The 25498-nt window shown below is 44.3% G+C and overlaps 1 protein-coding gene and 1 long non-coding RNA gene across 5 annotated transcripts in view; one reads left to right on the top strand and one right to left on the bottom strand.

Moving 5' to 3' along the window:
* LOC132377638 (gastrula zinc finger protein XlCGF26.1-like) overlaps positions 1-10962 on the bottom strand; it is a 25899-nt gene extending 14937 nt beyond the window's left edge. For 2 of the 4 annotated variants that reach the window (XR_009506704.1, XR_009506703.1), the window contains exons 1-2: positions 10924-10962; positions 8085-8710 (exon numbers count right to left, since the gene is read on the bottom strand). Coding sequence is in view for 2 of the 4 variants with exons in the window: in XM_059943824.1 (XP_059799807.1) it covers positions 6046-7995 (1950 nt within the window). In the remaining 2 variants the exon portion in view is untranslated. Of the gene's footprint in view, positions 1-753; positions 8711-10923 lie in introns of those variants that run through there. The other 2 variants (XM_059943824.1, XM_059943825.1) reach the window with 2 other exon arrangements.
* On the top strand, positions 10785-25498 carry LOC132377642 (uncharacterized). The gene is made up of 3 exons (XR_009506707.1): positions 10785-10811; positions 24272-24456; positions 25279-25498. It is a non-coding gene; the product is annotated as an uncharacterized LOC132377642 (long non-coding RNA).

Genomic DNA, 25498 nt, shown 5'->3' with positions numbered 1-25498 from the left:
GGGGGTGGTGATCGAAGGCAAAATACAGGAAAGTACAGGCCAGTTTGCCTGGTATTACTGGCTGGCAAGATTTTAGAATCCATTATTAATGATGTGGCTTTGGGCTGCTTGGAGGCAAATTATAAAATAGACTTAAGTCAACAGGGTTTCCTTCAGGAGAAATCTCACAACACAATTTTGTTTGAATTCTTTGAGGAAATAACAGGCAGAATAAACAATGGAGAGTCAGTAGATCCTGTTTACTTGGGGTGACACAGTGGCATAGTGGTTAGTGTAACACTATAACAGCACAATGACAGGGTCTGGGTTCAATTCCACTGCCATCTTTAAGGAGTTTGTGTGTTTTCCCTGTGACTACATGGGTTGCCTCACAGTTAAAAGACATGAGTTAGTAGGTTAATTAGTCACATTGGTGTAATAGGTGGCATAGGCTTCATGGGCAGGAAAATCCTATTACATGGTGTACCTCTAAATAAAAATAACAGATATTTTCAGAAACATATGAGGTGCTTTACACAAATCTGCTAAACAAGATAAGGGTCCATGGCCTTATAGGAAAGATACTAGCATGGACAGAAGATTAGTTGACTGGTAGAAGGAAAAGAGCGGGAATAAAGTGGGTCTTTTCTGGTTGGCTGCCATTGACTAGTCATGTTCTGCAGTGGTCTGTGTTGTGACGGGTACTCCGTGACGGGTTAAAGATCTAGCAGAAATGGAAAACACAGTAGAGTCTGGTATTGCTATTAACTAATAGTGTTTATTAGTAACTACGCAATATAATAACATAAATGAGGGTATATCAAACAGGTTAGCAATGATCATATATATATATATATACACACACATATGTGCGGAAATAGAAAAACCAAGCTTTTTCAAGTCTAAGGGTAAATGGATAGTCTTACGATGATGAAGAAAGCTCAGTTCAGTTTGTGGTAGTTAGTTGAGTAACGTTGGAGAGAGAGAGAGGTGAGAAGTGAGCTGATGCCGTCGATCTTTCCATTGTCTTCCGAAATCCTGCTGAAGTCACCGACTGTGACCATAACAGAATGCAACTGTTTTTCAGTGATGAAATTATCACCCAGGCAAGGGCGGACACACAAATAATTCCTCACCAGTCACACCTTTTTACACTGCGAGAGCCACTGATCGATTTCCCCGAATCAATCCTCCAAAAACCCCACCTTTCTGTGGGTACAACAAAGCTCATCCAGTGTCCAAAACCGTGTGTCCGGCTGTGTATCAGCATACCTGGTATTTATCCCCACATGCTGGACAACAGCTGTCCATCAACCTCCTCCGCCCTCCTCTCCCTGTAAGAGTTTTACAAGCAGGCAAGTGTCCTTGTGGAGAGGTAAACAAGTTTGTAGAGAAACTATAACATCAATCTTTCGAGTATTCTCTGTCTCTCCCTCTCTCTCTCTTAATAGCAACTCAAACAGTGTCCAAAAGCCAGTCTCATTCTCCCGACATTTTAAAGTGATAGTCCACAGAAAATATAAACCCTAGGGGTACATAACAGTTGGGACTGCTTCTTTTCACTTTATACATTAATGATGTGGATGACTGAATTCATGCCTTTTTTGGCCAGTTTTGTAGATGATACAAAGGTAAGTGGAGGAGCAGGTAAAGATGAGGAAGCAGGGGGAATGCAGAAGGAGTTGGACAGATTGTGAGAGATGGAATACAGTGTAAGGAAATTTGGTGGAAGGAATGAAGGAGTAGACTATTTTCTAAAAGGGAAGCAAATTCTGAAATCAGAGGTCCAATGTGTCTAGGAATCCTACTGCAAGATTACTTTAATGTTAACTTTCATAGTTAGTCAGAGGTAAAGAAGATAAATGCAATGCAATATTATGCTTCTCCAAATTCATCAACTTACCAACCACTGAATTAATACTCACTGGTCTATAATTTCCTGGGCTATCTCTACTCCCTTTCTTGAATAAGGGAACATCTGCAACCCTCCAATCTTCTGAAACCTCTACCATCCCCATTCATGATGCAAAGATCATTGCCAGAGGCTCAACAATCTCCTCCCTTGACTCCCACAGTAGCCTGAGGTACATCTTCTCTGGTCCCAGTGACTTATCCAACTTGATGCTTTCCAAAAGCTCCAGCACATCAACTTTCTTAATGTCTATATGCTCAAGCTTTTCAATCTGCTGGAAATCATCCCTATAATCACAAAGATCCTTTTCTGTGGTGAATACTGAAGCAAAGTATTCACTAAGTACCTTTGCTACCTCCTCCAGTTCCATACACACTTTTCCACTGTCTCACTTGATTGTTCCTATTTTCTGACGTTTTATCCTCTTGCTCGTCACATACTTGTAGAATGCCTTGGGGTTTTCCTTAATCCTGTCTGCCAAGGCCTTCTCACGGCCCCTTCTGTCTCTCCTAATTTCATTCTTAAGCTCCTTCCTGCTAGCCTCATAATCTTCTAGATCTCTATCATTACCTAGTTTTTTTAAGCTCTTCTTAACTAGATTTACAACAACCTTTGTACATCATGATTCCTGTGCCCCACCATTTTTTCCATCTCATTGGAACGTACCTACGCAGAATACCACGCAAATATCCCATGAACATTTGCCGCATTCCTGCTGTGCATTCCCTGAGAACATGTTCCCAATTTATGCTTCCAAAGTTCCTACCTGATAGCTTCATATTTCCCTTTACTCCAATTAAATGCTTTCCTAACTTGACTGTTCTTATCCCTCTCCAATGCTATGATAAAGGAGATAGAATTGTGATCACTATCACCAAAATGCTCTCCCACTGAGAGACCTGACACCTGACCAGGTTCATTTGCCAATACCAGATCAAGTACAGCCTCTCTTCTTGTATGGTGAAGAAGAATTAACTAATTAATGAGCTGGGACGTAATGTTGCACTTCCAAGTTTCAGCTACACTTAGATGAGTGTGTTCAGTTCTGGTCATTTCATTATAGAGAGAATGTGGATGTTTTACAGTGTGCAGAAGAGATTTACCAAGATGCTGACTGAATATGTATAAGTGTATTTGTGTAAAAGATGTTGCAAGGCATTGATCGTGTGGATAGACAGGCGCATTTTCCCAGGGCTGGAATGGCTAGCGTGAGAGGGCACAGTTTTAAGGTGCTTGGAAGTAGACACAAAGATGTCAGGGGTAATTTCTTTATGCAGAAAGGAGTGAGTGTGTGGAATGAGCTGCCAGTGACAGTGGTGGAGGCAGATACAATACGGTCTTTTAACAGACTCCTGGACAGGTACAGCTTAGAAAAATAGAGGGCTATGGGTAACCCTAGGTGGTTTCTAAGATAAGGACATGTTCAGCACAGCTTTGTGGGCTGAAGGGCCTGTATTGTGCTGTAGGTTTTCTATGAATCTTCTATAGAAGCTAGACCTTTCTTCTTTGAATTGGAGTATGAGTTGATTTCATAGCATTGTACAAGATAATAAGAGGTATGGATTGAGTGGATAACCAGAGACTTTTCTTCATAGGGTGGAAATGGTTCACACAAATGAGCATTACTTTAAAGTAATTGGAGGAAGGTATAGGGTCCAATGTCAGAGATATTTTTGACATAGAGTATGGCATGTAGGTGGAATGCCCTGCCATGCTTTATAGTAAAGGCAGATACATTAGTGTATTTAGGAACTTTTTGGTGATTGTTAAAAAAAAATAGAGGGCTGTGTAGGAGGGGAATGATAGATTGATCAGTTTAAAAGACTGGCCCAATGTTGTGAGCCGAAGTGCCTGGAATGTGATGTAGTGTTCTATGGTGAATTTATTTGAAGTATAATCATGTAGATGGTACGTAATATTTGTTGAGAATTAGTGTGTAAGTACAATGGATCCAGTAAATTGGGGCAGCCACATATTTAAGAAAACTTAGAGAAAAAAGATCATCGAGAAAATAGATAGGTATTCCTTCCTTTATTTGGGGCAGTCTCCACTTAACTAGGACAGGAAACTGTTACTGAACATTTTCTAATTAGCTTCAGTCGCAATCACTTGTGTGGCAGAAGACACTACACCATGCTCAGAGCAAACAGTTTTTAAATAGCGTCAATTGCTTGTGTTTGTGTTGAAAAAGCAGTGATTTATGTCACTGATAGTTGGCGAGAAATAAGTAGTAAGACAATTCAAAACTGTTCTGCTCACTGCGATTTTAAGCATTCAGGCTTGGAAATGTCAGAAATGGCCGGGAGTGAAAATGAAACAATTTCATTCCTTCAACATTCAGGAACCATGATGAATTTGAATCATCTTAAATGTTACAATGAAAATTAAGGTTTGGAGGATGTAATTGTCAAAAGCATTGGATTAAGGCAGACAATATTCTGCACAAGGTGCCTACACTGATTGTTGACTTACAGTCAATCAAAAGGACATGGCCACAGACATTGGATTAATTACCCATTCAAAAAATATTAGAAACTGATACAGTTTTATGGTACTGTCATAGTATTGGTAGTGTTCTTCTTTGTTTTGTATTTCATTTAAGTACATAATGTTAGTTAAATGGTACACTGACTTTTTTTTATATCTTTTTAACAATTTCCATGAAACTTTGGCTAATTGGGATAGCCTCCTAACTGGGCGAAATGGTGCACCAATTAACCAGGATCTGCTGGACACTGCAAATACTAAACACCAATTTGCTCGTGATATCATTCTGATTTTATTAATTCCACGGGATAGCTCACTGCATTCTTCAGCTCTTCGCAGAATATTTTCTGTGTTGGCACATAAATCAATGTGTTGGTGGATAGATTTATTAAGACAAATCCACAATATTTAACTGAAGTCCAATGAAAGACTAATATTACTAGAGCAAACCCCTCCTGTGTCCAGTTCCAGGTGTGATGAACAGCAGCAATAACTGCAGAATCTGACACCAACTGTCACTCTTGAACTTGCAACTAGATTCACCAATTTTGATAGTTCAAAATTCAACAGTTATTTAAACTGCATCCCATGAAGTCACTGGTGTTTCTGTATAGAGCAGGTGAATAATGTACCCCCACTGTGCACTTACCAGTGCAGAAATACACTTTTTGTCTGACTCACAAATCCTTAGCTTTAGATAGCAGCATCTCAGCTGTGCTTGGGTGGTCCAGTGCACCGATTTCTGGAACACTTTATCCTCTGAACGCATGCGCATCTTTTGGCACAACTTTTGGACTGTTGACAGCTCCGCATTTGATTCACAATGATAGTATATTTTTAAGCTCACAGACTTCTGGGTAAGAACAGTTTTCAAGCATTGTCACCCCTTACCAAATGACACCAATCCAGCCACTCCTTTTGTAAGAATTCAGTGGCTTGTTCAACACAACAAGCTACCACAAGCAATATACTTTCTGTCAACAGTCTAAGTAACCCTAATTTATTTTCTCAATCAACTTCCAAACATTGCTACACTGTCATTCGATGCCATGACACCCCTCCCCTCCCACTCTGTTTCCTTCATCATATGCTCTTAGCTGTCCAGAAGTTGAAACTCAGGTGCAGAACTGGGCGTGAAGAGCAGCAGCAATAATTGCAGAATTCAACACCAAGTCACTTTTGAACTTGCCTCTGTATTCAGCAAGTCAAGTCAAGTCTGCAGGTGATATGACTGAGTCAAAGCCTTCCTTCAGTCTGAGCAGATAACTGCATCTCCCCAGTGTGAATTGGCTAGCGTGCCAATAGGTCAGATGACCAAGTGAATCCCTTCCCACAGTCAAAGCCGGTGAACAAACCTTCCCCACTGTGAACTCCGATGTACTTTCAGTTTAGCTGCCTTAGCAAATCCCTTCCCAAAGTCTGAGCATGCGTTAAGCCACTTCCCAGTGTGAAATGACTGATGTTCCTGTAGATCATGTTAGAATAAGTCTCTTCACACAGTGAGAACTGGTGAATGGCCTCTCCCCAGTGTGAACTAGTTGATGTGCCAGTAGGTCAAATGATTGGGTGAATCCCTTTTCACAATCTGAGCAGGTGAATTGCCTCTCCCCAGTGTGAACAGACTGCTGTGTCAAGTCAAATGACCAAGGGAATCCCTTCCCACATTCTTAGTGAGTAGTTGGCCTCTCCCCAGTGTGAACTCGCTGATGTACCTTCAGATTAGATGCTCGAATGAATCCCTTCCCACACACGGAACATGTGAAAGGCCTTTCCCCAGTGTGAACTCGCTGGTGTGTCTGCAGGTCATGCGATCGAGTGAATCCCTTCCCACACACTGAACAGGTGAATGGCTTCTCCCCAGTGTGAACTCGCTGATGTGTCTTTAGGGAATACAATTGAGTGAATCCTTTCCCACATACTGAACAGGTGAACGGTCGCTCCCCAGTGTGAACTCGCTGGTGTGCCTGTAGGGAAGATAATTGAGTGAATCCCTTTCCACACACTGAACAGGTGAAAGGCCTCTCTCCAGTGTGAACTCGTCGGTGGGCCTGCAAGGAAGATGACTGCGTGAACCCCTTCCCACAAACTGAACAGGTGAATGGCCTTGCCCCAGTGTGAATTCGCTGGTGTGTCTGTAGGTCATGTGATCGAGTAAATCCCTTCCCACACACTGAACAGGTAAATGGCCTCTCCCCAGTGTGAACTCCCTGGTGTGCTTGTAGGCCACATAATCGACTGAATCGCTTCTCACACACCGAACAGGTGAATGGCCTCTCCCCAGTGTGAAGTCGCTGATGTGCCAATAACACAGAGGATCGAGTGAATCCCTTCCCACATACTGAACACGTGAACGGCCTCTCCCCAGTGTGAATACGCTGGTGTGCCTGCAGGGAAGATAACTGAGTAAATCCCTTCCCACACACTGAACAGGTGAATGGCCTCTCACCAGTGTGAACTTGCTGGTGTGCTTGTAGGTCCCATGATCGAGTGAATCGCTTCTCACAGACTGAACAGATGAACGGCCTCTCTCCAGTATGAAGTCGCTGGTGTGCCAATAACACAGATGATCGAGTGAATCCCTTCCCACACACTGAACAGGTGAAAGGCCTCTCCCCAGTGTGAACTCGCTGGTGTCCCTGTAGGTGACGAGATCGAGTGAATCCCTTCCCACACACCGAACAGGTGAATGGCCTCTCCCCAGTATGAACTCGCTGGTGTGTCTTTAGGTGGGATGACTGAGAGAATGCCTTCCCACACTCTGAGCAGGTGAACGGCGTCTCTACCATGTGAACTCGCTGGTGTGTCTGTAGGTGGGAGAACTGAGTGAATGCCTTCCCACAGTCCAAACAGGTGAAAGGTCTCTCCCCAGTGTGAACTGACTGGTGTGCCAATAGGTCAGATGACCATGTAAATTGCTTCCCACAGTCTGAACAGGTGAAAGGCTTCTCCCCAGTGTGAACTCGCTGATGGATCTTTAGCTTAGATGGTGTAATGAATCCCTTCCCACAGTCTGAACAGGTGTATGGCCACTCCCCAGTGTGAACTGACTGGTGTGCCTGTAGGTCAAATGATTGAGTGAATCCCTTCCCACAGTCTGAACAGGTGAACGGCTTCTCCCCAGTGTGAACCCGCAGGTGTACCAATAGGGGAAATGATTGAGTGAATCCCTTCCCACACACTGAACAGGTGTACGGCCTCTCCCCACTGTGAACTCGCTGATGTACCAATAGAGCAGATGATCGACTGAATCCCTTCCCACACACTGAACAGGTGAATGGCCTCTCACCAGTGTGAACTCGCTGATGAGCTTGTAGGTGAGATAACTGAGTGAATCCTTTCCCACAGTCTGAACAAGTGAATGGCCTCTCCCCAGTGTGAACTCGCTGGTGTACTAATAGGGCAGATGATCGAGTGAACCCCTTTCCGCACACTGAACAAGTGAATGGCCTTTCACGAGTATGAACTCGCTGATGTGCTAATAGGTTAGATGACAGAGCGAATCCCTTCCCACACACTGAACAGGTGAATGGCTTCTCCCCAGTGTGAACTCGCTGGTGTACCAATAGGGCAGAAGATCGATTGAACCTCTTCCCGCAGTCTGAGCAGGTGAACAACATCTCCCCAGTGTGAAGTGACAGGTGTGCTAATAGATCAGATGAGAAAATCAAAGCCACCCTATAGTCTAAGCAGGTGAACAGTCTCTCACCAATGCGATCACATCGCCGAGTGAATCTCTTTCCACACACGGAATCGTTGAAGTCTCTGTCCTTTCTGAACTCAATGGTGTGTGTCAGGGTTGGCAGAGTGAGTAAATCTCTTCCTATACATGGAGCAAGTATGTCCCCTCACTGACGTGAATTTTCTAATGTATCGTCAGCTTGGTGACTGAATGAATTGCTTCCTGCAGACAGAACAGATGAACCATCTCACTGTAATATGAACTTGCTGATGTATCTTCAGCTGAGTGACTGAGCAGATCCTGTCCAACACAAACATCAGGTGAATGGCCTCTCTTCTCTGTGAATTCCCTTATGTTTCTGTGGCTCGCTGAGTGAGAGAATCCCACACTGAAGAAATCTCAAGTGATCAAATGCTGGTGTTTTCTCAGGGTCCTACTTCCAGTGGATTTTACAGTTACAACATAAAACTTCACTTCAGGCACAAATCATGTTTCCACCAGGGATGGGATACTTCTTCATCTCCTAGGATCAACAACAGATATATTGGTATCTGATCACTCCATAAATATCTGGACAGAGGCATTAAAACTCACAACCCTAATGCTGCTTGTTGTATAAGACTCCTGCACAAAAATTCTTTGTCATTTCCAACCTGTAAAAAGATTTACAAAAGGCATCAATGGGTGAAGGACAGCAGTTCAGATTAGATAATTTTAGTCTCTATGGTGATGTCTGAATTCACATTGTTACAGCAACGTTTAATCCAAGTTTGAGAAACCACTCTTGATCTTCTAACTGGGACAGATCAGGGATCTGAACTGACCATCCAGTTCTCCAACTGTTTTCCTGTCCATATCAGAATGGGCCATTTTTGCCCATCTTCAATCTGTGAAGTAGCTCAGGCTCGCTCCCTCCATTTGTATTATTCAAGTCCTGTTCATGTTCCACATAATCCTGACAATTCTGGACAATGTTTCTCACCCTCTGCATGCCACCTTGGCTGAGCAGAGGAGCACTTTTAGTGATAGACTGAGACAAATGCGCTGCTCCAAGGAGTGCTATATGAGGTCATTCTTACCCTTGACCATTAGGCTCAATAATGAGTCAACTAATAGCCAGGGATGTGATGCCCCCTCCTATTACAGGTAACTTAAATTTTATTCTTTCTTACTTCTCTTCTAATATTTGTATTCTTGTATATCTGTGCACTTGTAATGTTACTGTGGCATTTTAATTTGGGATGAATAAATTATCTGTCTATCCACAAAAAGCACATGATATTACATTGTGGAACCTGTGCGCTCTCCCCCACTGATGGTACTGGATGCATCAATTATGGCAAAGCTAATGAATATGAAGTGGAGAACAGTAGTATTTCCATGTGGAGTGTGGTATTTTTGTGATGTGAAAGCTACAGGTGACTTGTTATCCACAATAAAGCTGTTTATATTGTTATGTATCCAAAGAGAATAAAGTAGTAGAAAATATGTTCTGAACGAGATGAGGTAGAAAAAAATTGATTTTCTCAAGAACTAAGTCTGATTTAAATATTTTGTTGTTTTTTTCCCCCCATGCAACTCTAATACACATTTTCATTGACTGAAAAACTCTTCATCTGAGATTAACTCAGAAATATATTCTTGTAACACACACAAAATGCTATAGGAACTCAGCAGGGCGGGTAGCATCTATATAAGAGAGTACAGCTGACATTTCAGGCCAAGTCCCTTTGGCAAGACTGGAGGAAAAAAAGCTGAGGAGTAGATTTAGAAGGTGGGGGAAGGGGAGAGAGAAACACAAGGTGAAAGGTGAAGCCTGAAGGGGAGGGATAAAGTAAAGAGCTGGGAAGTCAATTGGTGAATGAGATACAGGGCTGGAGAAGGGGGTGACTGATAGAAGAGGACGGAAAGCCATGGAAGAAAGAAAAGGAGGGAGGAGCACCAGAAGGAGGCGATGGGCAGGCAATGAGATGAGAGAGGGAAAAGGGAATGGGGAATGGTGAAGGGAGGGGGAGGCATTACTAAAAGTTTGAAAATTTGATGTTTATGCCATCAGGTTGGAGGCTCCCAGATGTTCCCAGGTGTTGTTCATCCAATTGAGTGTGGCCTCATCACAATAGTGGAGAAGGCCATGGACAGACATATTGGAATGTGAAGTGGAATTAAAATGGGTGGCCATTGGGATATCCCACTTTTTCTGGCACTGGTGAAGTGGTCTCCCAATCTACCTCAGGTCTCACTGCCACACCAGGAGCACCACACACAGTATATGACCCCAAAAGACTCACTGGTGAAATGTCATCTCACCTGGAAGGACGGCTTGGGGCCCTGAATGATAGTAAGGGAGAAAGTGAAGGGGCAGGTGTAGCGCCTGTTCGTCGACTGCACTCGTTTCTATAGATGCTGCCTAGCCTGCTGAGTTCCTTCAGCATTTTGTGTGTGTTGCATGGATTTATCTGCAGATTTTTTATTTGTTAATATATTCTTGTATCAACTTCCTAATCGTAGGATGTGTCTGAGAGACCCAACCGCTCCCCATTCCAATCATTTCACCTCCGTTATCAAGCACGAATACAAGGGATTGTCACCCATGGGTGCCTCTCTACCCAGAAACCCCTCGATCGAGAGACCTGTCTACCGGACGGGTCCAGAGATACGCATGCGCCTCAGAAATAGCGCCAGCTCCTTCCCTCATCAGCATAGCTCCCCCAGGCCCGGGTACGGCTCGTGGGGCTGAGAGAAGGAAAGGACCAGGTACATCCCGGGGTGTGGGGCCACGATGTGTCCGTAGCTCGTAACATTTGTCCCTCAGTCGCGGTTCGGATGTCTGTGCAGATGAAAAACCCGACCGGAGACGCGTTCTTACCTGCCACCGATCCTTCAGAGCCGATCGCCTACTGAGCGCATGCGCGAGAATAGGAAAACAAAAAGTGATGTGCACAATAGCCCGGAACTCGCCGTGATGCTCACGCATGCGCACTTGATCGCGAGGTCTTGGGTCACGGTCGCCGTATTCTGAACCACCACAGTGCGCTTCGCAGCTCTGGCAATGAGTAAACAGAATTAGAATTCGGATATTTAGTTAAATCTTACATCCATCCCACAACGCAAGGAAGTGAAAATCTGTGCTATGACTCCATTGCAATGTACAGACATGGTAATTTATAAGTCTAATTGCTTGTAGAAAGAAGCTGTCCCGTAGCCTATTGGCCATGGCTTTAATGCTGCGGTACTGTTTGCCAGACGAAAGCAGATGAAACAGTTTATAGTTGGGGTGACCAATGTCCCCGATTATCTTCCAGGCCTTCTTTCTGCACCTGCTGTTATAGATGTCCTCAGTGGAGGGAAATTCACATCCACAGATGCGCTGGGCTGTTTGTTTCACTCTCTGCAGTGGCCAGCGATCAAGGTCGGTGCAGTTCCCATACCAGGCAGTGATACAGCTAGTCAGTATACTCTCAATGGTGCCTTTGTAGAAGGTCTTGAGGATTTGGGGGTCCATGCCAAACTTCTTCAGTCACTGAGGTGAAAGAGAAGCTGCTGTGCTTTTTTGTCACAAAGCCAGTGGTGTGTACAGTCCTGGTGAGATCATCGGTGATGTGTATACCGAGGAACTTGAAACTACTCACCCTCTCAATTGCAGACCCATTGCTGTTGATTGGGGCAAGCCTGTCTCCTTTCCTCTTGTAATCCACGATCAGCTCTTTTTGTTTTTTTGGACATTGTTATCTTGGCACCACTGTGTCAGGGTGTTAACCTCTCCTCTGTAGGCTGTCTCATCACTGCTAGGAATAAGGCCCATCAAAGTTGTGTCATCTGTGAATTTTAACAGCAGATTGGAGCTATATGTGGCAATACAGCCGTGGGTGTAAAGGGAGTAAACCTGTGTAGAGGGGCAGAGGTGGAGGAGCCCATCCTGACCACCTGTTGGCATCCAATAGGAAATCTAGGATCCAGCTGCACAAGGTGTGCAGGGTGAAGTCTCTAAGCTTCCTGTAAAGTCCAGAGGGCATTATGGTGTTGAATGCTGAACTGTAGTCTAGGAACAGCATTCTAACATATGCATCCCTCTTCTCCAGCTGAGTGAGGACAGTGTGTAGAGCTGTGGCTATGGTGTCATCGGTAGACTGGTTCCTTCGGTAGGTGAATTGTAAGGGGTCCAGTGTGGGTGCTAGCATGCTGTAGATGTAATCTTTAAGCTGCCTCTCAAAACATTTGCTTATAATTGAGGTGAGTGTGACAGGATGCCAATTGTTCAGGCATGCTACCTTGGTTTTCTTACATACAGGAACAATGATAGACAATTGGAAATAGGGGAGCACTACACTCTGGGAGAGGGAGAGATTAAAAATATCCATAAACACGCCAGCCAGCTGTCAGCACTGAGGACATGCCCTGGGATGTGGCTGTTGACACGTTGGTATGTTGTACATGTCAGCCTTGAAGATGACCAAGATCCAAGTCTCTTTGGCAGCACTCAGGGGTTCAGTCCTATCAACCTTGAATCAAGTGTAAAAAACATTTAGCTCATCTGGGAGCAAGGCATAAATATTGGCTGTATTGCTGCATTTCCTCTTGAAGTCCACGCTTGTGTGCAGTCCTTGCCATACACTGTTGTATGTTATTGTCGCAGAGTTGTGACTGGATTTTGTCCTTGTGTTGCCATTTTGCCACCTTGATGGCTGTAGGTAAATCATAGTGGCAACCTTTGAGCTCCTGTTGTTCTCTGGAGGTGGAGGCTTTATCCTTGTGCTGAGAGCAACAACACACTTAACTATTTATCCAAGGCTTCTGGTTCAGATCGACCCAGACCGATTTTTGGGGAACAATGGCTTCAGTGCACTTCTGAATGAAGCTTGTGACCACCTCCGTGTACTTGGAGATGTTCTCAACCCGAAATACCTCCCAAGTGACGCTATCAAAGCAGTCTTGTAACGTTGAGTCTGATTGGCTGGACCATCAGTAAATGGTTTTCTCTATGGCTGCTTCCTGTTTGAGTTTCTTCCTGTAGGTGGGCAGGAACAACATGGAGGAATGGTCAGACTTTCCAAACGGAGGGCAGAGAAGTGCTTTGTAAGTGTTATGGGAGGGAGAGTAGCAGTGGTCGAGTATGCTTCTCCTCCCCATGTGCTCACCTCGATGTGTCAGCATAACTTCAGGTAAGCTCTGGTCAGCGACACTTGTTTAAAGTCTCCAGTGATGATGAAAGCAGCCTCTGGGTGTGTGGCCTCACGGAACTTGATAGTTTTGCAAAGTTCATTGAGAGCCAGGGTGGTATTGGCCTGTGGTGGGATATACACAGCTGTAATGATAACAGATTGTAGCGATGTGCTACACACAGCGCTGAAATAACGACACGCAGTCAGTCGGTAAGTCGTTTCGAGTCTAGTTTATTCAAACTTCGCGGTGCTGGTATTTAAATCCCTAGCGCCCGCCCTCTCCGGGCGGAAATTACGTCAGAGATGCATACCAAAGTCTACCTCCGCGCGCTGGTTAGTTGTGAGCCGGTTCGCCTGCGCAGAAAATGGGTTGCTACAAGATATAAATTCTCTAGGCAGCCAGAAAGGTCGATATTGCAGCATAAGGCACTCCAGATCCATGAAGCAAAAGGTTTTGAGGGTGTGCATGCTAACTGGGTCACACCAAACGCCTTTACATTTCGAACAGTGACTTTTCTTTGGATTGAAAGTGAAGGGAGAAGACGCCGGGGGTTGGGGAAGAAGGATAGCTAAAATAAGTGAAGCCAGATGGGTGAAAAGGGCTGGAGATGAATAAATGCAATGGCAGAGGAGAGTAGGCCATGGGAGAAAGGAAAGAAGGAAGGAACTCAGGGGGGCGTGATAGGCAGGTGAGGATAGATAGGAGAGATTGAAAGAGTTAGATAGAGCTCTTAAAGATAGCAGAGTCCAGGGACATGGGGAGAAGGCAGGAACAGGGTACTGATTGTGGATGATCAGCCATGATCACATTGAATGGCGGTGCGGGCTCAAAGGGCCTACTCCTGCACCTATTGTCTATCAAGGCCAGAGAGATTTGTAAACCACAGTGTAACATTTACATGGATTTCTGCCACTGTACTCTTACTGCTGCACTCCAAGTGGCCAGGAGGTCCAAACAGATCTTGATGCTTACATCTGCTTATTCCTCCCCTAAAGTGCAGTGATTTACTTTAGAAGTACAAATTTGAAGGCAGGGTACTCTTGAGGCTGCTCAACAAGCAGGAAGGATTCCAGCATGGATAGAGCAATGGCTGATGGGCAGGAGGCAAAGAGTGAGAATAAAGGGAGCCTTTTCTGATTGGCTGCCAGTAACTAGTGGTATTCCACAGGGGTCTGTATTAGGACTGATTATTTTTACCTTATACATCAATGATTTGGATGATGGAATTGATGAGTTTGTTGCAAAGTTTGCAGATGATACAAAGATAGATGAAAGGACAGGTAGTTTTAGGATTAGGGTTAATTTGCTAAGATAAGAGCCCAGAACTGCTCACAATACTTCAAGTGCTTTATAAATTCTCAACATTACATTCTTGCTTTTATATTCTAGTCCTCTTGAAATGTATGCTAACATCGAATGCTCAACTTCCTAACTGGAAGACCATAGTCTGTGCAGATTAGTGATAATATCTCCTCTTCCTTGCTGACGGTCAACACTAGTGCACCTCAGGGGTGTGTGGTTAGCACACTGCTCTACTCTCTTTACACCCATGGCTCAAATACTATCTATAAATTTGCTGACGATACAACCATTGTTGGTAGACTCTCAGGTGGAGATGAGAGGGCGCACAGGATTGAGATATACCAACTAGTGGAGTGGTGCCGCAGCAACAACCTGGCACACATCATCAGTAAGACGAAAGAGCTGGTTATGGACTTCCAGAAGGGTAAGACGAAGGAGCACATTCTAATCCTCGTAGAGGGATCAGTCGTGGAGAGAGTGAGCAATTTCAAGTTCCTGGGTGTCAAGATCTCTGAGGTCCCAACATATTAATGCAGTTATAAAGAAGACAAGACAGTGGCTGTACTTTATTAGGAGCTTGAAGAGATTTGGTAAGTCAACAAATACATTCAAAAACTTCTTTCGATGTACCATGGAGAACTTTCTGACATGCTGTATCACTGTCTGGCATGGCGGGGGGGGATGGGCGGGCTACTGCACAGGACCGAAATAAGCTGCAGAGGGTTGTCAGTTCCATCTTGGGTACTAACCTACAAAGTACCCAGGACATCTTCAAGGAGTGGTGTCTCAGAAAGGCAGCATCCATTATTAATTCCTCCACCAACCAGGGCATGCCTTTTTCTTACTGTAACCATCAGGTAGGAGGTACAGAAGCCTGAAGGCACACACTCAGCAATTCAGGAACAGCTTCTTCCCCTCTGCCATCCGGTTCCTGAATGGAGATTGAACCCTTGGACACTACCTCACTTTTAAAATATATTATTTCTGTTTTTTGCACGATTTTTAATCTAATCGATATACGTATACTGTAATTGCACTTTTATTTCTTCTGCCAAAGAGCATGACCATACATTTCCCCACACTACATTCCACCTGCTACTTTTTTGCTGATTCTCCCAATTTGTTTAATTCCTTCTGTACCTGCTCTACTTCCTCAAAACTCTATCAGAAACTCCAAGAACACAATATCAACTGATTTTCCTTTGTCTATCCTGCTTGTTATTTCTTCAATCCCTGAGTAATGAAAGCCAACACCCCATATGCCTTCATTTCAACCCTATCAACTTGCATAGAAATTTATAGGGATCTATGGATCTGGACCCTAATATCCCTCTGTTCACACTACTAAAAACCATGTCATTAATTCTTTACTGTACCTTCGAATTTACATTGGATTTACTTCCAATGTAAATCATTGCACTTTTCTGGAGAGAGAAATATTATGTAAACTTCACAAAGTGTTTGCACCTCCTGGCCACTTGAGGCACAACCATGGGAGTACTGCTACATTAGCAAAAACCCAGTGTAAAACATTATACAGTACTGTGGTTTACAAATGCCTCTGGCCTTTTGCCTCTCCTCACCCACCTATCACCTCCCACTGGGTCCCCTCCTTCTTCCCTTTCTCCCATGATCTACTCCTATCACATTCGTTTTTCTCCAGCCCTTTACCTTTCTCACCCACTTGAATTAATTTATCATCTCAGCTATCCTCCTTCCCCCACCCCCTTATTCTGATGTCTTCTCTCTTCCTTTTCAATCCTGCAGAAGGATCATTCCCTGAAGTGTCCAGTGTTTATTCATTTCCACAAATGCTGCCTGATCTGCTGAGCTCCTGAACCATTTTGTGTGGTGCTTCAGAATTCGGCAATCGTGATACATGACCTTGCGATCAAATGCGCGTGCATAAGGATCACAGCCAATTCCCGACAAATACGCATGCCACATTTTTTTTCTGATTCTAGCTCATCCGCTCAGTAGGTGGTAGGCTGTGGAGGATCAACAACGCACACACAATCTTGGAGGAACTCTGCAGGCCAGGTTCTATGTAAGAGAGTAGAGTTGATGTTTCAAGCTGAGACCCTTCATCAGGGCTGGAAAAAAAAGAGGAAGATACAGAGTATGAAGGTGGGGGAGGGGAGGAAGAAGCACAAAGTGATAGGTGAAACCAGGAGTGGGAAAGGGTTTAAATAAAAAGCTGGGAAGTTGATTGGTGAAAGAAATACAGGGCTGGAGAAGGGGGAATCTGACAGGGTAGGGTAGAAGGCCATGGAAGAAATAAAAGTGGGTGGAGCACTGGAGGGAGGTAATGGGCAGGAAAGGAGATAAAGTGAGAGAGGGAAATGGGAATGGGCAATAGTGAAGGGAAGGATCATTACCAGAAGCTCAAGAAATCGATGTTCATCCCATCAGTTCGGAGGCTACTCAGGCAGAATATAAGGTGTTTTTCCCCCAACCTGAGTGTAGCCTCATTGCAAAAGCAGAGGCAGCCATGACCTGACATGTCAGAATGGGAATGGGAAGTAGAATTGAAATGGGTAGCTACCAGTTCACACTTTTTCTGGCAGACAGGACGTAGGTGCTCGGTGAAATGGTCTTCAAATTTACATCGGGTCTCACCGATATACAGGAGGCCACACTGGGAGCACCGGATACAGTAGATGACCCCAACAGACTGACAGGTGAAGTGTCGCCCCACCTGTAGGGATGTTTGGAGCCCTGAATTGTAGTGAGGGGGTAGGTGTAAGGGCAGGTGTAGCACTTGTTCTACTTGCAAGGATAAGTGCCAGGAGGGAGTTCAGTGGGGAGGATGAATGATTAGGGACTTCTTTTCTACCTCATCTTGTTCAGGATCTTTCTATCCATGAAAACATGTTTTCTACCATTTTCTTTGGATACATTATAATATAAATACTTTTATCGTGGACAACAAATCACCTGTAGCTTTCACATCACAAATGTGCCACACTCCAAATATAAATATTACTGTTCTCCACTTCATATTCATTGGTATTGCCATAATTGATGCATTCACTACCATTAATCACCTGGGGGGGGGGGGTGCAGGAGAATGGACAGAGAAATCATACACACTCCACGTTCCGCCATGTAATACTATGTGTTCTTTGTAGATAGATAATTTATTGATCCCAGACGAAACTACAAGTGCACAGATGTACAAGTATACAAATATTAGAAGAGAATTGAATTGACTTTATTTCTTACATCTTTCACACACATGAACAGTAAAAACCTTTACGTTACGTCTCCATCTAATTGTGCAATGTACAATCAGAGTAATTTATAATAAATAGAACAGTCAATGTAACATACAAATACACTCAAATCAACGTGAGTTAATCAGTCTGATGGCCTGGTGGAAGAAGCTGTCCTGGAGCCTGTTGGTCCTGGCTTTTATGATTCCCACATGGTAGCAGCTGGAACAGACTGTGGTTGGGGTGACTCAGATGTTGTCAGTACCTCCAGCTGAACTTTGTCTATTTGTGTGTTTTCCCCCTAGCTGTCAGTCTGTGGCTTTGTATTGCCATGTGCTCCTGTTTGTTTTTGTGCACCATGTGCTCCTATTCCTGCTCATCTACTCTGGCCCCTGTATTACTGAATACTCCATTTCTCACCTGTTTCTCATTATTACCTGTTTTGCTGCCACTTCTGTCTCATTGTACTCCACCTATCATCTGCCTCTCTGTTTATTGCTCAGTGTATTTTAGTCCTGTGTTTTCACCTGTTTGTTGCCAGATTGTGTCAGTGGGTTTTCCTGAGCTTTTCCAGCATTCGTATCTGGACTCTATCCATCTGAATATAGACTCTGCCTGTTTCCCAATCCTGATTTTTGTATTTGTCTGGAATTTTTTATCTCTGTCTGAACTTTGATGCTGACTTTGTTACCCCTCTGGATTTGCTACTCAGTAAATATCACAGTGTGCACAGTACTTTGTCTGCGATTGGGCCCCTGCTTCAGTGCCCTGACAGGTCCCCAATGACCCATCAGGCCCTTTTTTCACGCCTGTCTTTGTAAATGTCCTGAATCACGGGAGGTTTACAACTACAGATGCGTTGGGCTGTCCACCCCACTCTGCAGAATCCTGCAATTAAGAGAGGTACAGTTCCCATAGCAGGCAGTGATGCAGCCAGTCAGAATGCTTTCAATTGTCCTCCTGTACAAAGTTCTTACTATTTTGGGGGCCTGTTCCAAACTTCCTCAACCGTCTGGGGTGAAAGAGGCTCTGCTGTGCCATTTTCTCCACACAGCTGGTTTGTACAGACCATGTGAGGTCCTTGGTGATGTGGATCCTGAGGAGCTTGAAGCTGTTCACCCTCTCAACTCCAGATCCACTGATGTCAGTAGGGGCTAGCCCATCTCCATTCCTTCTGTAATCCACAAACAGCGCCTTTGTTTTTGTAACACTGAGGGAGAGGTCGTTTTCTTGACACCAGTGTGTCAGAAAGATGACTTCTTCCCTGTAGGCCACCTCGTTACTGTTTGAGATTAGGCCAACCAATGTAGTGTTGTTTGCAAATTTAATTAGCAGACCAGAGCTGTGTGTGGCGACACAGTCATGGATATACAAGGAATAGAGGAGGGAACTTAGTACACTGCCCTGAGGGGCTCCTGTGTTGAGAGTCAGAGGGGTGGAGGTAAGGGAGCCCACTCTTACCACCTGCCAGCGATCTGACAGGAAGTCCAGGATCCAGCTACACATGGCAGGGTCAAGGCTGAGGTCTCTGAGCTTTCTGTCAAGCCTGGATGGATTTAAGGTGTTGAATGCTGAACTGTAGTCCAAGAACAGCATTCTCACGTAAGCATCCTTTTCCTCCAGATGTGTAAGGACAGTGTGTAGAGCAGTGGCTATTGTGTTAACTGTCAATCAGTTGTGTCGGTAGGCGAATTGTAGGGGGTCCAGTTTGGGTGGTAGCACGCTGCAGATGTAGTTCTTGACCAGCCTCTCAAAGCATTTTCTTATTATTGAGGTTAGTGCGACAGGATGCCAGTTGTTCAGGCATGCTACCTTGGTCTTTTTTAGTACAGGGACAATGGTGGCAGTCTGCACTGGGAGAGGGAGAGATTAAAAATGTCTGTAAACACACCTGCCAGTTGTGCTACGCATATTCTGAGTACTCGCCCTGGGATGCTGTCCGGTCCCACAGCCTTGCATCTGTCCACTTGTTGGAAACATCTGCATACCTCAACCTCAGAGATGACCAAGTTGCAGGTTGTAGCGGTGGCTTTCCTCGGACGCTCAGAGTTAGTGACATCACAGCAAGTGTAAAAGCAATTGAGCTCATCTGGGAGAGAGGCTGCAATGTTGGCACTATGTTTGGCTTTGAAGGGTGCAATGGTATGCAACCCTTGCCACAAGTCACATGTGCTATTCATTGTGTATCTTGACTCAATCTTGTCCCTGTATTGTTGTTTCGCAGCCTTGATAGCTTTGCGCAGATTGTAGCTGCTTTTCTTGAGCTCTTGCTGATTGCCAGCATTGTATTGCATGGTAAGTGCTGCTCACACTGAACTATTGATCTAGCGTTTCTGGTTTGAGAAGACCCTGACCAACTTCTGATGGACAACATTGTCAATGCACTTCCAGATGAACCATATGACTTCATCAATGAACTCGGAGACATCCTCATCACAGAAGACATTCCAGTTGACGACATCGAAGCAGTCCTGCAGCATGGAGACTGTTTGGTCGGACCAACAATGAACGGTTTTAACTATGGCCACCTCTTGTTTCACTTCTGCCTTAACGTCGGCAAAAGCAGGATCAAACAGTGATCTGATTTTCCAAGAGCTGGGTGGACAGCTTTGTAAGTGTTGCGGAAGGGAGTGTAGCAATGGTCAAATAACTTAATCTCCACAAGTGCTCACAAAACTTCAGAGAGACTTCCGTCAGCAACACTAGATTAAGTCACCAGTGAGAATGAAGGCACCCTCTGGGTGTTCAGTCTCTAGCGTGTTGATGGTCTTGTACAGTTTCTTGAGAGCCAGGTCAGTATCAGCCTGTGGCAGAATGTACATCGCTGTGATGATAACAGCCGTGACCTTCCTCGGCAGCCAGTAGAGTGAGCACAGCAGCACCAGGTATTCCAGGTCTGAGGAACACAAGGATTTGAGGGCATGCACATTCTGGGGGTTGTACCAAGCATTGTTGACCATGAAGCATACCCCTCCTCATTTACTCTTCCCAGATAAGTTTTTAGATCTGTCTGCCCGGAACAGGGAGACCTAGAGGGTTCAATAGTGAGATCTGGTATTTCCTCCATCAGCCAGGTCTCCACGAAGCACAAAACGTTACATTCCTTTGTTTCCTGCTGACAGGAGATTCTGGCTGTTGGTTCACAAAGCTTGTTATCCAGGGAGTGAACATTAGTCAGGAATATGCAAGGGAGTGGCGGCTGATTTGTACGTCGTCGCAGCCACGCCAGGATGCTGGCCCTTCTCCCTTGCCTCCGACGCTTCTTCCAAGGTTGTGGTGGTGTAAGAGATGAGTCTCCCACGGATCACCCAAGCAGGGATTCCCAGAGTAGAAAAGGCGGCACATTGTGGGTAAATGCCGTCTTTCTGATGTTCAGAAGGGTCAGTCTAAGTAAGAGACAATAAAAATTAAATTACCTCTAATAGGAGGAGGGCATCACATCCCCGGCTATTGGTTGACTCATTATTGAGCATAATGGTCAAGGGTAATAATGACCTCATATAGCATTCTTTGGAGCAGCGCATTTGTCTCAATCTATCACTAAAAGTGATCCTCTGCTCAGCCAAGGTGGCATGCAGAGGGTGAGAAACATTGTCCAGAATTGTTAGGATTATGTGGAACATGAACAGAACTTGAATAATACAAATGGAGAGAGCCAGCCTAAGCTACTTCACAGATTGAAGATGGGCAGAAATGGCCCATTCTGATATGGACAGGAAAACAGTTGGAGAACTGGATGGTCAGTCCAGATCCCTGATCTGTCCCAGTTAGATCAGGAGTGGTTTCTTGAACTTGGATTAAACCTTGCTGTAACAGTGTGAATTCAGACGTCACCACAGAAACTAAAATTACCTCATCTGAAATGCTGTCCTTCACCCATTGATGCCTTTTGTAAATCTTTTTACAGGTTGGAAATGACAAAGAATTTTTGTGCAGAAATCACACATAACAACAGCAGCATTAGGGTTGTTAGTTTTAATCTCTCTGTCCAGATATTTATGGAGTGATCAGATACCAATATATCCGTTGTTGATCCTAGGAGATGAAGAAGTATCCCATCCCTGTTGTAAACATGATTTGTGCCTGAAGTGAGGTTTTATGTTGTAACTGTGAAATCCACTGGAAGTAGGTTGCTGAGAACACAGCAGCATTTGATCACTTGAGATTTTCCTCAGTGTGGGATTCTCTCACTCAGCGAGCCACAGAAACACAAGGGAATTCACAGAGAAGAGAGGCCATTCACCTGCTGCTTGTGGTGGACAGGATCTGCTCAGTCACTCATCAGCATGTTCATATTACAGTGAGATGGTTCATCTGTTCTGTTTGCAGGAAGTGATTCATTCAGTCACCCAAGCTGTCACCCATACATTTGAAAATTCACGTTAGTGAGGGGCCATATACTCTCCCACTCTATTATGTCATCCAGTGTGCTCTCAAATTCTAGAACCGCATCTGACCTGTACTTCCTCTATGGGCATCCAGTCTGAGGGAGGGTGAAAGGGGTCTTTCTAAGTTCTGACTCACCAAAATAGTCGACGAGTACCAATCTCCTATAGAACTTATCCATGTCTTTCTCAATCTGCTCCTTATGGAGTTTTGCAGTCGGTACAAAAGTGAAGCCCCTGTTCAGAACCTTTTGCTGGGTTTCTGTAGGGGTGAATGTACGGGAGAGGTTCACGATGGTCTCTCCCAGTTGTGGACCCTGCCTCTCTTGGCTTTTTCTCCACTCTTGTTTAAAGACTGCTTCCACCTCTTGACTATTGTCTGGGCTGTGCTGTCTGTCCAATGGATCTGGTCTGTGTCTACCTTAAACTGCCTTGACGGGATTGCAGGGATAATAACCTCATTTCGTTGGCCCAGGGTTGCTCATTCTGCCTCTGTCAATCTGTGGTAATAGTTTAATTCTGGCACGCAGATACCAGCATGGGGAAATTTAATACTGCCCATTCTTAGTAGTTGAAGCTGTTGGGTCGCTGTTGTTGGTTTATGTGACCTGTTGTTTATTCCAAAGGAAAGGATAACCTTCTTAGTTTCTAGCTGTAGTTCTAACATTTCCAGGATAGCCATGGCATGGATGAATTTGGCTCCCGTAAAGCTGTCCAATTGAACATCTTTATTAGGGCATCTTTTAATCCTGGAAATGTTAGAGTCCCCTATAATTAGTATTGGTTTAAGGGGCCTTAGTTCCCAAGTTACATTTTTCTGTTTAGAGTTAGGATGCCTAGTTATTTGACCCTCCTGGCTGTTGCAAATGGGGCTTACCTGTCTTGTCTGTCCCCTGCCCTACACCTCTCACGCTGTGTGGTTCCTGGGGGTGGAAGACTTGCTCAGTCCTTGTGTACTGGCTCTCCCTGTCTGTCTGCCCATCCCCACTGGTATCCTTTAAATTTCGTTTGTTCCAGATTACAGCTTTCGCGACTGCTTCTTATAAATGATCAGTCAGATTTGATTCAATGAATTTTAATGAATTCTTGCAGCCTACTTTGGTGATGTAACCGGGTGTCCATTGTAGTTGTTGTCCTGAGTGTGTACTTTTCCCCAGGCTACAACAGTAATGTTCAATTAAAATTTGTCTTGTTTCTTTAGCCCAGGCGTCCGCACTCGCAGCAATTTTAGGAAGCGTTTCTTGGGAGGGGTTCGCTGGCTTCATAAATTTGGTCAGTCTTTGCGCCTGGCTGGTGATCCCCTTTGGTGGCCTGTTCAGTTGTTCCAAAACTCTCAGCTGGTGCAGAGTCTGGATTATTTTATATATTGATCTGACAGTGGTGGAAAAGGAATCCCTAGGGATACAGGGGTTCCTGCGGTTATCAGCGTAGTTTGGTCTGTCACATGGGAGACCTCTCCTCTCTCTCCAGTTAGTCCTCCACATCGTTAAAGTAAGACAATAATCAGCAAACTACAAATGAAGTACACTTAATTAATGTTCTTACTGCTTGTTCTGCGTCTGGGGTTCAATGATTTCGACTCCAGCGAATTGCCTTTAATAAAGCATATTTCCTGACTGGGAGTGCCTCCAGTTTCGAATTTTCCTATGGCTTCATCGAGGGAATTCTATAAAAACTCAGGTGATTTCTGTTTAAAATGTTCCACCCACCCCCTACCTATCCTGGGCATTGTTTTACGAAACCCGTTTGTTCATTTCCGCTGCAGCCTCTGGCTATTGCTAGGATACCAGCCTGCCTTGTTTGTTAAAACTCTTAAAGGTAAATTGTCCGCTAATCTTGTTTCTCCTTTTTATTTCTTGTGTTACATCCCCCATGGGTGTTAGGGTTAGGGTTAGTAATGTTCCCGCCAGTGTGAAGACATGTGATGGCCTGTTCCAACAAGTATAAGATGGGGAAAGCCTACTGTGATGCAGGAGTTTTGTGTTGAGACATTGTTTAAGTTGTTGATTACTCCATAATGCTGTGTATTTGGTTTCATGACGCAGTTTTGTTTTAAAGTGGAGTTTTACTTTATATCTTAAGTCTCAAAGATTATAACCGACAGTTTCACCAAATGCTGCCTGTTTTGGTTTGATCTACCTTTGCAATTCAGTTGGAGAGTGAAGAATTTATCAAAGTGTGGAAACCCGAAGGATCGAGTAAAGTCGGTGGTGTTGGCGGTTTAATACAGGATCGACCTTATTGGATCTTCATTCAGGAAATAGTAACCTGCATCCGAGATAAACCCTGCCTTGAAGAGCAGAAAGGGTTGGGACAGTGTTATTCGCCAAGGAAAAGGTCAGTTCCTTTAAGCCATTTTTATTTTCTTCATTGTGAGTCTTTCAGGTGGGATCAGCAATAATGTCATGTTGTTGAGGAATTTGTTACTTCAGGAAAGTCCTAATTGACTATAAATCATTTGGACATTTGCATTTATCACTTTTAAGAACTGTTCGAGTTGCCTTATAGCAGTTAACTTCCGGTTAAGTTAGTCATTTGTTTATTTTTCATTTTTGTTGAGCAGAGTTAAAAATAAATGTTTACTTGTGTATTAAAAAACCTGCCTCAACTCTATATTCATTGTTGCCAGAGACGTACCGTAACACTTGACACTCTCCATTCTTTTACACCCTAATTTTTCATTTCAGTTCAGTTCAATTTCAGTTTATTGTCATTTAGAAACCACAAATGCAATGCAGTTAAAAAATGACAGAATGTTCTCCAGAATGATATCACAAAAGCTCACGACAAAACAGACTACACCAGAAAATCCACATAACGTTTGGTAATCCCCAATCCAGAGCCCGGAGAGGCTGCTGCAATACCTAGTTGGAGTTAAGATTAGATTTCATCCTATTTCTCCTTTTAGGATTACATTGTTTTATTGTGATTGTAGTGTACAACCTGTTAGTTCACTGCTCTGTGGATATAATCGGGAGCAAGTTACATTTGAATCGGGAGCAAGTTACAGCTTGTGATTCAGCTGGGAGCTCAGAGAATTCAACCGTGTAGGTAGGATTTAAACCTACCTGGTCAATACCTGTGGAGGAGGGGGAACTGCGCAGGCGCAAGTGATGTCAGCGTCGAGCGCGCACTTTAAAAGGCAGGACTTCTTTTCAGAGCGGGCAGCGGAGTCCGTGGGAGCAGAGTCCTGGGCTTTGGCTAAGTGGGCTTCGGCGTAAGGGGACTTCGGTAAGCCTGTGTGATTGCTCGCTGAGGGGAAGAAGGTAAGGTCGCTTTTTAGACTTATTCTATTAATCCAGTTCAGGTATGGGGGAGACAGTCAGAGCAGTGGTGTGCTCCGTATGCAGTATGTGGGAAGTCAGGGTCAACACAATTG

This window comes from Hypanus sabinus, chromosome 19 (genome assembly GCF_030144855.1).
Source record: "Hypanus sabinus isolate sHypSab1 chromosome 19, sHypSab1.hap1, whole genome shotgun sequence".
NCBI classification, from domain to species: Eukaryota; Metazoa; Chordata; class Chondrichthyes; order Myliobatiformes; family Dasyatidae; genus Hypanus; species Hypanus sabinus.
This window is presented reverse-complemented; position numbering and strand designations above follow the sequence as displayed.